The sequence below is a fragment of the Chrysemys picta genome, chromosome 6 (assembly GCF_011386835.1).
Source record: "Chrysemys picta bellii isolate R12L10 chromosome 6, ASM1138683v2, whole genome shotgun sequence".
Lineage (NCBI taxonomy): Eukaryota > Metazoa > Chordata > Testudines > Emydidae > Chrysemys > Chrysemys picta.
In genome coordinates, this window is record NC_088796.1 from 92,429,562 (window position 1) to 92,444,513 (window position 14,952).

Consider the following 14,952-nt stretch of genomic DNA (forward strand, 5'->3'; position numbering starts at 1 on the left):
TACCACTACAGTCAGTGTTATAGCTATGTGTACATGATGATAAGATATTATATAAAGCAAATCTTCCTGACCTGTCAGAACATTTTTTCATTTGTTTATCCAGTATATAATAAAATATATAAAAAGGCTGCTATGTTTTAAGCACTGAGGACAGGATCCAGACACTAGATCTACCTGAGCAGACTCTTGCCCCCGCATGGAGTCCCCTTGACTTCAGTGGGGCTCCAGGCAGGCACAGGGATATGCTCACATCGATTCTGTTGCAGGCTCTGACCCTTTGGTTATAGCTACACTCCACAGTTAACTCGAGTGATTGGCACCTGGACTAGCCCTAGCCCAGTGGTGAGTGTCTCCACTGCAAAGTCCTGCCTGGTGACTGTGTCCTCACTATTTCTGCCCACGCTCACGTAGCTGTGGGCATATCCCATGGTTCTTTATGCTGAGATGCTCTATGATTCTTTCCCAGTCAGTTGTGTCAATTGCAGGAGAACTTCTCTGCCTTTCATTGGGGAATTGTTGGAAGGAGTTTGGAGGTCTATTAGCACTAGGGGGATATTTCCCTGTGCCGTCACTGCAACATGTGAGTTCCAGTCTAAGTTAAAGGAGAGTCAGGCTCTAACCCAACTCCTAGGTAAGCAAGACTTGGCTTAAAGCAGCATTTCATAACTGTGGCCACCATGGCTGCATGCGGCCACCAATGGCTTTTCTTGCGGCCACAGCCTTCTGGGTAGTGATTCGGTGGGAGGGGGAGGACAGCGTTGGGCCCTGCCCCCCTCTGGAGCCATAAACGCTGGAGGAGCAGACAGCTGGTGTGAGTTCCCTACCTTTCCGGGGGCGGTGGGGCTCTGGCTTCTGGCTTCAGCCCTGGGGGTGGCAGGCAGCAGGCTCCAGGCAGGCTCAATCCACAGGCTCAGGCCCCCCAGCCGCAGGGCCAGGTGGGCTCCATCCCCCATCCATCCCATCACCCCTGGCTCCCATTGCCTCCCTCCCTACCTCCTCATTCAAGGCTTAGGGGTTGTCTACACTACTGCGCGGGGTCGATCTGAGATATGCAACTTCAGCTACCAGTACATGAATAGCGTAGCTAAAGTTGATGTACTTAGATCTACTTACCGCGGTGTATTCACTGTGGTAAGTCGACAGCTGACGCTCTCCCGTCAACTCTGCTTGCGCTCCTTGTTCTGGTGGAATACCGGAGTCGACGGGAGAGCACTGAGCAGTCGATTTATCGCGTCTAGACTAGGTGTGATAAATCGACCCCCGCTGGATCGATCGCTGCCCGCCGATCTGGCGGGTAGTGTGGACAAGCCCTTAATTTGTGCCTGAGCTTGCCCTGGCTGAGTAAGTCTGCTGTGAAAAGTGATATCTGTATGTTTGTTAATATCACGTTTCACTGCCTCCCAGCTAGCTAACAAGTCTGCTGCTGTGAAAAGTGATATTAATAAACATAAAAATATCATTTTTTACAGCAGCAGACTTAGTAGCTAGCAAGTCTAAAAGAAAAATGCAACCAAAAAATGCAAAAGAAACAATAAGACAAGAACATGCAAAGCACCTTATCTATGTTTCTATTCTGTTTAGATCTAGTAAATAACAGAGACAACTGTACATTATTTTTATTATTGAGTCTGCAAAAAAACCCTACATAGATAGATTACAATGATTTGGACATCTATATGTTCATAATTATATGTTTTTTCTAAAGTTAATTAAGTATTTTAGGAAAAATTATCATAGCGGCCACCAGCAAGAGTTGCACTCTGAGGCCACCAAAAATTTTGTTGTGTGAACTCCTGGCTTAAAGCATCTTCAAACCCAGGTCATAGTGTTTTCTGTTTCGACAGTAGTGGGGTAGGCTAAAATCGGGCGTTAACTGTGCAGTGCTCTTAGTTATGGTTTCAACCCGCTTCCAGCATATGCTGTTGCCTTAAAGCAGTGGTGGGCAACCTGAGGCCTGTCACCGTAATCCACTGGCAGGCCACACGACAGTTTGTTTACATTGACCGTCCGCAGGCACAGCCGCCCGCAGCTCCCAGTGGCCGCGGGTCAATTAGCAATGGATATATTCCAGCCAGTTTCACCTACCAAAACCAATGAAGGCAATAGGATTACACAATGAGGAGAAAACTTAGTGTGCAAAATCTTTATTACTGGTAACGATGGATGGAAAGGAAAGAGCACAACCTGACTTTCAGATCCCAGCCTGGGTTTGCTTGGGCAGCAGTTAAGGGAGGAAAAAATTATTTTGCTTGTAAACTGAGCAAACTAGATGTGGAATTTACTGAGACAGTAAATATGGAACCTCACACTGCTATTCTTACAAAATCACTTTATGGAGTGGAACTGAACATCAACTGTCGTAGCTTTATAATGAGGTGTTTGGTAATCCCCTGTCTAAGGACACCTGGATTATTTTTAAGTTACTCAGACTATTTTTATTAAATTATTTTAAATAACATTCCAAGATACATTTAAAAAAACAACAACAACCTAGTGCCTCTGACTGTTCATTTACCAATCCAAGCTAAAGTCCTGAATGACTGTTATATATTGTGCAATTTCTCTACTATTGAATAGGGAAGTTAATAAAGGTTATGTAAATAATTGATAAGCATGGCACATATATATTTTAAGGTACATAATAATAGAACAAACTCAGTTACCAAAACATCTAAAGATCTTTTTAAAGCTAGCTGAAGTGAGCAGAAGCGGTTTCCATTATCTTGGGTTTTAATAAAGTCCCTTCATTTTTAAAAATTTGAACTTTTTTAGATAACTCTTTTTATGATTCTTAAACCTAAAACTGCCTAGTTTAAGATAAAAAATTACTACTTGCCTTGGAGGCATGGGAGTAGTACCAGATTCCCATTAAATTATTATTCTTTGGTTGCCCCTTCAACAGCTATATTTCTACATTAGAAAAATAAACTTAGATGCTTAATTGTATCTATAGCATGATGATCTTTTCAGACAAGCATCTCTACAAAAGCTCTTTCCAATGCAGCTTTCTTTTAATCCTTAATGTTGGGGGCTCACCCTTGGGAGGTCTGCCTTGCCTTTTAATCCTGCAGCGCTAAAATAAGGGAGGGGGGGAAACAATAATTAATTGTTCTAATGGATGAGACCAGTCCATCTTGAACACTGGCTGCTCCCTTGAATGCTGGAGTCAAGATCTTCACTAAACCTGCATTGAAACATATGGAAAGAATGGATTTTTGGTCTCCCTCAAGGGCTCATTAGTATCTGTAATCGCTTAAAATGCAACAAACTCAAACATGGCACATTAACAGGACAGAATTTTAATTTCACAATGCCATGAAAAAAGAAACACCCTTAACTATCCCAAACTCCCTCTTACACAAAACAAGGACTTCTAGCTAAGGTCTTATGCTCTGTCCCTCCTAGTATTTCCGCTGATGTCTACTACATGCATTGAACATTCCTTTGGTTATCCAACTACTGTTTTCCTCATGGTGGACAAATAACTAAGGTTGCACTAGATGATTTTAAGTTCCTTGACATACTGTACTTGACTTTCATTTTAGTAAGCTTAGTGCACTGAGTACACATATGGAAGCCTTTGTGAATGTGGAAGAGGTGAGAATAATGAAGGTTTTTTTTATATGTATGCACCTAGGGCTAGATTCACACAAGGATTTAAGTGCCTAAGTGCTACTTCCTCTGCCTAATTAGCCTGTGTATCTGCCTTCGATCCACAAAAATTATCTGCAGATATCTGCATATGTGGATTTCTGCAGATTTGCAGGGTTCTACAGCGGGGGCCAGACTGAGGCTCCGAGGCATCCCCCATCCCCGGAACTTGGTCAGGAAGAGATGCGCTGGCAGCTGTAGGGAGTCTTGGTGGACCCTCCGCCTGCCTTGGGCGGGGAGAGGGAGGGACGAGCAGCCCCCGGTCCCTATCCCTGCCCCTAGCTTCCCCGCCCAGTGTCGCTGCTCCTCAGCCCCACCCCACCCAGGGCAAGGGACCCAGGTTCCCCACATGGCTCTCCCCAACCTGGCTCCAGCCGGGGGGCGGCTCAGAGCCGCAGTCCGACCATGATAAGAGCTAGGTGGGCAGCTGTGGGGAGCTGTGGGGGATCCTCCACCTGCCCTGGGTGACAGGCCCGAGCAGGCCCCAGCCTGTGTCCCTGCCCCCGCCACCCAGTGTCCCTGTCCCCCTGCCCAGGACAAGTGGAGGGACCCAGGCTCCCCACAGCTGCCAGCGCAGCTCTCCCCTACCGGCCTGCGGCCATGGGGGGGAGGAGGCTCAGAGCCACAGCCCGGCCACGGTAAGAGCCAGGTGGGCAGCTGTGTGGAACTGGGGGTGACCCTCCACCTGTCCTGGGCAGGGAGCCTGAGCAGCCCCCGGCCTGTATCCCTGCGCCTCACAGGCCCTCTGCTGAGGGCAGGTGGAGGATCTGCACAGCAGTTCTTCACAGCTGCCCACCTGGCTCTTACCGTCAGAGCCCTGCGTGGATACAAAATTTGAAGCTGCATCTGCACTGGTATCTGCAGAAACAGGTCACGGATATACAGCAGATACCCGCGGATTTGCAGGGCTCTTCCTGTGGGGCCTGATCCAGTAAGTGTGTTCAGAGCTCACCTACCGAATTGGCCCCATCTATAAGCTTACACAAAATGGCCAGGGGGAACATGAGTAGGATGAGGCCCTCCCTCACAGCTTTTAGCCTAGTGGTTAGGGCAGTCTCCCTGTGCCTCCAACCCTCTCCATGCCTACCAGCTCTGAGATGGGCCTTCCCTGTGCCTCCAGGTCCCCACCGCTCAGCTCCCAGGAGCCCCCTCCTGTGCCTCTGGGGCCCAGCCCCCCAAGCTCCCAGTAGTCCCATGCATGTGTCCCCAGGTCCCAGCCCCTGCAGCTCTCAAGGAACCCTCTTTGTGCCCCCAGATCCCAGTGTTCCTAGCTTGCGGGGCGGGGCCTTCCCTGTGCCTCCAGGTCTGCGCCCCACCCATCTCCTGAGGGGGAGGGATCTGTCCCTGTGCCCCCGACCCTGCTCGATGCCTAGCCAGGTCCCAGGGGGCCCCTCCCTGTGCATCCAGGTCCCCATCCCTCAAGCTCCTGGGAGGGGGCTCCCTGTCCCCTTAGTCCTCCTCCATGTCCATCTAGCTCCCAGGAGGGGTCCCTCCCTGTGCCTCCAAGTCCTAGCCCACCCTAGCTCTCAAGAGGCCTCCCCCCGCCCCTTAGTTCCCATTGTCCCCAGTTCTCAGGGTGTCCCCCCAGGTCTTTGCAGTTCCCCCATGCTGTTTTTCTGACCCCCCAGCTTCCCATTGTCCCTAGTTCTCAGGGGCTCCCCCTTTTTTGTGCTTATCCCAAAGGGAGGTGGTAGTGCAGCAGGTTGGAGATATTTTTGGGCATGAACCTTCCATCATCACCACCCACCCGAGCTACCTTCAGTGCGCTGGGACATTTGCATTTGAACCTCCTCCATCCTCCAATAACCCACCTTCCCTGGGACTGGGCAGGAGCACTTGAAGGGGGATGCTCAGTATTGGGGTGTGGGGAGAGATCTGCCCTTTTGGCGCCCCCATGATGCTCTACCCCCTGCCCCTCACATCCCCACACCAGTGAGACTCTGTACGCCTCTGGTTCCTGCCCGCCCCCGCCCTTTTCTGGGGCTCTCAGGTCACCATACTCCCCTGCCACCATAGCCCTCTGGTGCTCTCTAATTGCTGGGCCTCCCCTTGGACTGCTGACCTGTTGTGGGGAGCCTGGGCAAGCAGTAGGGGCTGGGTGGCAATGGGAAGCAGGGGGCACCAAAATACAAATTCACCCAGAGCGCTATTTCCCCTATCGCCGGCGCTGGTGCTCTGAATACGGTTTTTGAAGTGAGAGTTGAGAGGCGAGGTTATAACAAGCAACAGAGGGTCCTGTGGCACCTTTGAGACTAACAGAAGTATTGGGCGCATAAGCTTTCGTGGGTAAGAACCTCACTTCTTCAGATGCAAGAAGAAGAGGTTATAACAGGTTTGTCTGACGAGCAAGAGTAAGAAAAGCAACTGGGTTGCTAATTGACTTCTCCTTTGATGGAAAAATAGTTCTTTCTGCTTAACACCAGGGTTAAATTTTCATGGCTATGGCAGAGTTAATGCCCTTCCCTCAGCTGTCTGAGAGACTGCCTCACACTGAGGTCTCCAGTGTCACTGTAAGACTTGAACTTGGCAACTTACATTCAGCAGTACAATGCAAACAGCAAACAACAAGCAAAAGCCGACCCATTTAAAATACACATCCCCTGTCAGGTTATTTTGCTATGAAATGACTGCTGTGCTGAATAGCAGCCCTTGATGGCATCAGTCATCATTACTTCCTCGAAAGAGCTGACCACTTCCCCCATTTTAAGCCCTATGTGAAGGTATACAAATAACATTTCTAGCTTTCAGATCATTGCCCTCATTCCTATTTTAAACCCCCCTATGATTTGTCTTATGTGAAAAGAATGTTCCCAGTGAACTAAAACAATGAAACTCTATGTCCACTTGATTTTGGCTATAGCTAATTTAGAGTCAGATTCTGCTATTCTTACTAATGGGGCATTAGATAGACCTTGTTATGCAAATAATCCCATTGATTTCAAATGATGTTCTCATGGAATAAAAATACTACTGAATGTGACCTGGGGGTGACAGAATTAGATCCTCAGTAGGTACATGATTCTATCAGGAGGATCAATGTATACTTATATCCCCATTTATTATGATTTTATCAATATTGAAACAAATTCAAATGCTTCTTGTCTTACTATTATATTTTCAAAACTACTGGAAGACCTATTGATAAAATCCTGAGGATGAACATGCCCTATTAGCTAACCATGTCCTTTCCCTTCTGATGGGCAGGGATGGTGTTCTTAGCCTCTGTTTGCCAAACGCTGGGAATGGGAAACAATGGCTGGATCACTTGATGATTGCCTGTTCATTCCCGCTGAAGCACCTGGCATTGGCCACTGTCAGAAGACAGGCTACTGGGCTAGATGGACCTTTGGTCTGACCGAGTATGGCCGTTCTTATGTTCCTCTCACTCCATTTTGGCTGTTTTTCAGAACTTTATTTTAACTTAGAGCTGAACCACAACTAACCCATATTGTTCTTAACACACTAATAGAAGATATTCACATTAAACACTGTTGCTCATATAAAGTACATTTAGTTTACATCTGCATTCTTAAACAGATTTTTGCATTAAAATGGGCTTGGAAATCTATCACAAACATTTACCCAAACTTACTCACCAGTTCTTTGCCATTATGGAGGATATTAATTGAAAAAACAAAACCAAAAAGAATAAAATCAACATTTTCCTCACACCTAAAGTTACTCGCTCTGAGCAATTAAGCAAGTACAATTTTGCAAGGCTGCATTAAAAAATAATATTGGCAAATCGAACCATGAACTATATGTTATAGCACAAATAATGTCCAAAAACCTAAGAAAGATGTTGTTTATATGTGAAAGCAACTGATGTAGCTATAGCGGGTACATACTATCTGTGTCCTCTCCATGTTTAAAAGCCTAATACCTAACCTATTTCTGCACAGCAAAGCAATATATTGCCTTCCCCCCTTCTACATCTGTTTAATTTTTGAGGTTAAGAGTCATCCTGCCTATTGCTGAGTAGCAATATATTGCTCAGTTTCCTTTGGTTTGGCCATGGTGGGTCATTACTGTAGGATGTATATTGGGCATGGCATTACAGCCCTGAGTCAGCTGTACAACTCAGAGTCTCTGGCTGCATAATTCATCGAGCGCCATCGATACTGGTGTCACACATATAAACCAGGTGCATTGCTGCTCTAATAATGAGCACCAGCAAAAAGGTGAGAAGAAACTGTAGTAAAATAGAGCTGTAATTTTTTTAAAAGACAAAAGCTTGAGATTCGCTTTCAGTATTTTCTTATTCCTTTTAGAGCTGTTGCTTTATCTTTATTTGACTTGGGTGATCCGTTGTAATAATGTTTTCTCTGCTTTTCCCTTCTAATCCTCTGTCCCTTTATATTTCCTGGAGCATTAATTGTATCTAGACCTTGGTAAATAATGGGCCTTCTCCACAGCACTCGGACATTTTCTTCCTGGCTCTTCGTGTAAAGTCAATCTTGCCTCTTTCCTTCCTTACAGCTGTATACTCATAGGCTTTCAGTTTGCTGTAATAGTCTGAGAATTTATTATAGAGGATGGAGATGGGCATTCCATTCAGAATTATTCCAAAAGCAATGCAGAGGAAAGCAAACAGGCACCCGAGGTGAGTTTCTGGACACATGTCACCATAGCCCACTGTAGAGATGCTGACCTATAGGCAAATCAATAGTAATTCATTATCCAAACAGAGGAGCACACATACTTTTCTTTAATCTATCCAGCTGGGGATATAGCTCTTCAACACAGTTAAGATATTTTGAACACTTGTATACTAAAAGCCTGAATTATTACACACTGGCTCTACATTGTTCCCCGTCTCTCCCCCCCGCCCCCGCCCCCCGGGTACCATCCCAAAGTGTAAAAACTATCCTTAAATAATTAACCCCACTATTGTAATTAGGAAGTCCTCTGGCTTCTGCTGTGTGCTGCAGACAGCATCCCTGAGCCAACCACACGAAGGTCTGCATAGATGGTCGTGTGCATTAGGTCCAAGGGAGTGGACACAGATTTATGACCTGACCCATCCAGTAACCCTACCACTCTGTGCAACTAGCTGCAGTAGAGGCTGGGTTGAAGCTGCACGGCAGCCTTGTGCCCTTACCCTGTTTTTAAGGAATGGACTGGTCCTCACCCCCCACCCCCATTCACTTCAGTCCACTAACTTGGCGGTGAAGTTTGTGTGTGAAGTGAATTTTACCTTTACCTGTCTGGTGCATAAAGTGGTGAATGTGGTGAAGAGCAGGACTCAGACTTGGGGTGTGTCCTCTAGCAGTAAAATACATTTTAAAACACTTGCCTCTGAGAAGAACAGTCCATTACTCATTTTAATATGGATTTTTTTTAAATAAGGAGACTAAGGAAATGTGTAAATAACAAAGAGCCTTTTCAGCTGCTTAAAAGTTTGTTTTGTTTGAAGTGTATGTCAGCAAGTGAGTGATTATCTTTCCTGCTCAAATTCTGCCATGTTACAGGCACAGAGAGGATGGTGGATGAGTGCATAGGACTGCTCTGGGTGTTTTAACTGAAGTTTGGGTACTGGGAAACCTTTTGACACCAGATCTCAGTGACAACTCTAGCTGTTTCAGTGAAATCATTTTTAAAGTTCAGGAAATCATTTTTAGGCATCACCATATTACATGAAAGTGTGAATCCTGCCCTCTCTTTAGCCATATCTCGTCTGAGACTTTAATGACTGCCCCTCTTCATTCAGTAGCATATTTTGCCTGCTCTACCATACACCGATGGTGGAGGTGTTATGCTGGCTTTTACATTGACACGAAATACTGCAACAGTTAGAACTGCATCAAGCGTCCCACTAACATTTGGTCTAGCATCGATCCCAAGTGGGCATTACCAGTCTGCGTCTACAACATACATTTTGGGGTGGGGGGTGTGTGTGTGTGTGTGTGTGTGTGTGTGTGTGTGTGTGTGTGTGTGTGTGTGTGTGTGTGTGTGTGTGAGAGAGAGAGAGAGAGAGAGAGAGAGAGATAATAATAAACATGCTAGCAGAAACCAGTGCTCTTGTGATTGTAGCACTGAATTAATTTTTGAACATTATAGCAGGCAGTGTGCCAGCCTCTCACCTTTTAGACAGAATGTTATTTCAGATGAATGAAACAGTAGATTACATGGGGCTGTACCTGGTGCTTCCTGTACCATAAAAGGCATTAGGCATTTGGTTTAATGGCACTTCAGTCATTGGAATTGAATGATCATTCAGGATCAATATCTTCAAATACTGAGTTGAAAGCAAGATACATATCTACCATAGCCCCTACAAGATTTTTATCCTGTGTTAAGGGTCTAGTCCTCTTACATTCACTCTTGTGTTAGAATTTTGAGGAAATAATCATTTGTGTGTGTGACTAACAAAACTATCCACTATTTAACTTATCTGAATCTCTTAATTTTTTCCTATAATGCATGGGGGTAAAAGAGATCCATGCCACATAATTGCTATTTGCACATTAAAGACAGTCCTGCAAATCCTTGCTCTTATGTGCAAACCTTTTTTTACAGAAGCCCATTAAGTCTAATGGGAATCCTTGGATGAATAAAGATTATTCGCATCAGTTAGCATTTGCAGGATTGGGCTGTATTTTTACTGCTTCCGAACTCTATGAATGATTGGATATATGCAGCAAAGGGAACCCATGGATCTAGGTCTACTGTCATAATATTCCACTGGCGTGTTCGGCATGAGATTTATAACCTCTGGGTGTACTACGTCTATTGATTAAACAGGACCCCGCAAAGGCAAAATGCTGCATTCCAGTAATTTTTCCAGTATGTGCTGGGCACCCCCGTAGCCAGGCTCAGAGGGGCACTCAGCACATGAAGTTAAAAAATAATGGGGCTAAATTTTTCTGCTGGTAGCTGGAGTGATGCAAAGGGACTGGAAAGGAGCTCGGTATCCCCTGCTAGAGCTTCCACAGCTGGCAGAGAGTCAGAAAAGAATGCACAGCTGTAGCCCACGGTCTGGGGAGTCTGTCACGGATGTGGCCAGCACGCTGTTTAGCTATTCTCAGCTGACCCGTGGCTCCTTAGAGGCCGGAGTCAGCTGCTGTAAAAAGGAGTAGCCCTAAGGATGCACTGGGGCTAGGACTGGCCCTAGAATCAGGGAACTGCAAGCAGATCCTTTGCACCCCTTCTCCCCACAACTGCTCCTCCCAGACAATACTGGCTGCAACTGAGATTTGAACCCTTTGTTCTTTTAGCACTAGCCATATTACCATGTGGTCTGTTTCTCATTCTAGTCTGACAATCTAGCATGCACCATGCTGTCCTGCCACAGCTATCACAGAATAACAATAGAGCTGTGGCCTTCTCGCTCTTTCATTCTGCAGACCACGTCGCAAAGGAACAACCTCTTCCTCCCCAACTCCCAGACTGAGTCCCTGCATGTTTAATTCTGCGGCTGAGAAGAAAGGATCTGTGAGCCACTGCTAACGCATAGGATCTCCTAGCGTGGCTTTTAGGAGTACTCAGTCAGCACCTAGGAGTAAAGTCAGTAGTGGTGCTGTAGCCTTTGCAGGTCACTGTTAAGGAGAGAACAATCATTTTGACATTTCTATTGTTTGAGACAATAACGTTAGTGCTCTGTAAGGGTTCTGTGTGACTGTATTATTCTGCGGAGGTGGCACAGGTGTGGGATTGGATTCCTTTCCCACACTTCAGAAGTTTGAGCCCCCACTTCAGGAAAATGAAAGCAATCGTGCCAGCCTTCAACCCTGCCATGATAGTAGGGCAGCATGTGGAAAATCTGTATTGTCCCATGTCTGTGCAAATGGGCCCTGGTTCAGCCTAAGAGAGTGCGTCCCACATTTTGGGAAATGCTGGGCAAGAGACTGACCTCCTCCGTATAGTCACAAGTACAGCACAGGCAATGGCTGTGAAAGGTTCCCCATGTAGACTTGCCCCTGTGCCTCAAACCTCATCCACAAGGGTAAATGCTAAAGATGAAAAGGTCCCTCAGGTTCCATGTGAGATCAGTCTCTGGCCTCTCAGCTAAGACCACCAGCAACCATGCCACTGGTGATTTTGCAGTCTAAACCTCTGCCCACTAGGAACTAGCCTGAGACCCCCTATTCATTCCTCCTAAACAGCCATGAAATGTCATGTCACCAACTTCTTGTCACTACTGACCTATACTAGATTGAAACCAGTGACCTAGATGCAAAAGGCTCTGTATCCAATTACCAATCCCTTGAGTCATTCAGACCTCACCTGATCTATTTTTGTCTGCCACTGATATTATATAAATAACAACCAAATGCCATTTTGAGTGTGTTGTAGAGATGCCACTTACTGTTGGAGAACTGCCCATTAGAAAATATTTTACGCGGTCAGACCTCTGCAGCTACTTCAACTCCCATAAAGTTGGAGGAGTTAAATGTTGAGCGATGAAATCAGAACAATCTTTTGTCATGCTGGGTCAGCACAGCCTTTTACAAACTCCCCCCAAAAAGGGGGGAAAAAAACCTTGTACAATATATTTATCACAAACTACTAGCAGTACACTTCTCTGCAATGCTGACACTAGAAAGAAATGATACACTTCCCCCACCCACATACAAGTCCTCCCCCTTTCTTTAATGAGCAGCAGTGGAAGCAGGAGTGTGTGGCATAGCCACCGACTTCCAGCTCTGCTTCACTGATTATCCCCTGATGCAGTAACCGACGTAAGCTTGCAGCAGAGGGGGTGTGTGTGTGTGTGCGTGTGTGCGCGCACGCGCGCATGTACTGAAAAAGCAAAGCTCTGAATTCGGAACAGATGTTCACAAATCTGGGACGCCCCTCCTGTTTTCAAGACAGGCAGCAACTCTAGCAGGGGAGGGAGCGATGGCTACCTGGCAAAGTGCAATGCATTTACTTACAGCAGCCCACCACCACGCATGGGGGATGCTGGTGAAGTTGGTGCTGGAGATGTCGTGCTCCACAGAGTAGACCATGGCGGAGAAGGCGAAGATGCCCATGGCAATGAAGAGCAAGAGGCAGCCCACCTGTTGGTAGCACTGGCGCAGGGTAAAGCCGAAGGCGCGCAGGCCTGTGGAGTGCCGGGCCAGCTTGAGGATGCGGAAGATCCGCATCAGGCGCATGATGCGCAGCACTTGCCCTACTTTGCTCACCCGTCCCACCTTCTCAATGTCGTGCTCGTGCTGAGAGCCCCGGCCCCGAGGCTGGTCGTCGTCGGCAAAGCACTCCAGCAGCAGCTGGAGGTAAAGCGGGAGGATGGCAATGAGATCCACGGCATTGAGGGGGCTGCTCGCGAAGCGGCGCAGGTCTGGGGTGGAGACCAGCCGCAGCAGATACTCCAGGGTGAAGAAGGCGATGCACAGCGTCTCAACGTGCTCCAGCATAGGGCGACTCTCTCCGCTTTTCCTGTCCACCTGCTGCATCTCCTCCACGGTGTTGAGAGCCAGTGCCACCACAGAGACGAGTACAAAAAGGCTGGAGGCCACCCCCATAGCCTTGGCACTGACAGAGGAGAAGGGCTTCTCCATTAGGTTCCAGAGGCGCCAGCGCTGGGGGCCATAGTAGCGCATGTGGTGGAAGAGCTGCTCGCTCTCCTGGGACTCTGCTTGGGCACGCAGTTCCCGCTGCACCTTCAGCTGCTCGCTCAGCTCATCACGCCGCTCCTCGAAGCAGATGCGGCAGCAGCGCGGCGTATATTTGAGCCGCACCCCCCAGTAGCTCAGCTCCTCCAGGAAGCTGAGTGGGCACTGCTCATCTCGCACCCGCAGCACCCCAGAGGCGTAGAAGTTGTAGACCAGCTGGAAGACAGCGGGGTCCCGATCAAAGAAGTACTCATCCCCCTGAACTGCATAGTCATCGCACAGACCCAGCTGGCGACGGCGATCGGTAGAAGTGGCCAAGCGGCCCAGACGAGTCTTGGGGTAAATGGCCACTGCCTGGTAGGTGAGGCGGTAACTTTTGCCACCTACATTTATGTTCAGCATAGAAGAAGCAGACGCTGCTGTTCTGGAGGAGAAGGCAGGGGGGTTGGGAAAGGGTGTTGAGAACTTGCTTCCCTCCTGAGAGGGATTTTGCTGCTGCCTTTCATCTTCCTCTTCTTCTTCCTCCTCCTCCTCCTCATCCACATAATAGTGGTAGTTCCCCTCGGTTCCCACTGGTAGCACAGACTGAGAGGCCCATGGAGCAGTAGCAGAAACCCCACTCTTCATCTGTGAGCGCATTATTTCTTTCTCCTCTCCCGCATTGGTTTCTGTGGGAACAGTATTTGTTGCAGCTCTTTCCCTTCCTTTACAGTCTGAGAAAGGGAACAGTCTCCTCTGGTTAAACTTCAACATGATGCTTCTCTCTCCTCCTCCTCCTCTCCTAACTTTGCCTCCACGAACACCAGTCCCCACTGCCACCACCACTGAGACAAACAATGCTTCTTTCTTTCCCTCTGGAGCATCAAACACAGCTGCAGTTTCACATTTCTCTACTGTCCAGCCACCACCTCCAGTTGTTGTTAAAGCTCAGGCTGGGATACAGACACATGGGGACTGCTGTTGACCGCTTTAATCTTGCTGACAGGGAAGATCTGAATGCTTAGAGAAGGGGATTTAAAGGCTATTATCCTGTTTCAGCCCCGGCTCCCTGAGTCTGTGACGTGAATGATTATGGATCCATAAATCTGTGGATAATCAGGAGAAAAAGACAGAGTTTTATTGCTAATAAAAAAAACAGGGCATTCCTCAACCCCCAGTTTGTATGTGCACAGGATGTTCTGAACCTGAAAAAGGGGGGCAATGGGGAAATAGGGAACAGTATTGATGCCTTTCACCAGACACAGCTACAGATTGTCTGAATATTCCATAATAGTAATAAAAATAATTCATCCTTAATACATTGACCTTATTTAGTGATTGTTGCCCATAGCTCTTAAAGCTCTTTGCAAAAGGTGGGTGAGTATATTTATTCCCGTTTTCCCTTGGAGAAACGAAAATGCAGTTGGAGAATCAACATACCACCTATTCGGTTAAGGGCTGAGAAAACTCACTGTACATACAACCCCTCCAAGGGCTGCTCCAACAAAACCAGAGAAGCTCAGATTTGTCACTCCTGATATTTCTAAGATAAAATAAAAGGCAGAAAAAAAGATCCCCGCCCCCCCCCCCCCCCCCGATTCTGCCCCTCTCTTCCAACTTTCAAGCCTTTTTTTATACATCATAGAGAAACAAGAGGGGTACAAGGCCATTTATGTTTCCAATACCAGTCACCTTTAAGTGTAAAATTACACTTTTCTGGGAACCATTCAGGACAAAACTCTCCTCTTTATTATTCTGGACCCAC

At 47.2% G+C, this 14,952-nt stretch overlaps 1 protein-coding gene across 2 annotated transcripts; it reads right to left on the bottom strand.

Annotated features, from left to right (window-relative positions):
* Positions 1 to 7,041: 7,041 nt before the first annotated feature.
* On the bottom strand, positions 7,042 to 14,750 carry KCNV2 (potassium voltage-gated channel modifier subfamily V member 2). Of its 2 annotated transcripts, none has more exons than XM_005296775.4 (2): positions 12,528 to 14,749; positions 7,042 to 8,302 (listed from the first exon to the last, which is right to left on the bottom strand). In XM_005296775.4, the coding sequence occupies exons 1-2, from the start codon at positions 13,959 to 13,961 to the stop codon at positions 8,033 to 8,035; spliced, it is 1,704 nt and encodes a 567-aa protein (XP_005296832.1). In that variant the 5' UTR covers positions 13,962 to 14,749; the 3' UTR covers positions 7,042 to 8,032. The 2 variants fall into 2 exon arrangements, 1 of the variants encoding a protein (XP_005296832.1); XR_010588625.1 differs by having other exon boundaries at positions 8,192 to 8,302; positions 11,960 to 14,750.
* Between the last annotated feature and the right edge of the window lie 202 nt (positions 14,751 to 14,952).

Coding starts and splice junctions, on each gene's coding strand:
- KCNV2 (XM_005296775.4), bottom strand. CDS start 13,961: ATGTTGAAGTTTAACCAGAGGAGACTGTTCCCTTTCTCAGACTGTAAA. Junction 8,303..12,527: donor ATGCGTGGTGGTGGGCTGCT/GTAAGTAAATGC, acceptor ATTTGCCTATAG/GTCAGCATCTCTACAGTGGG.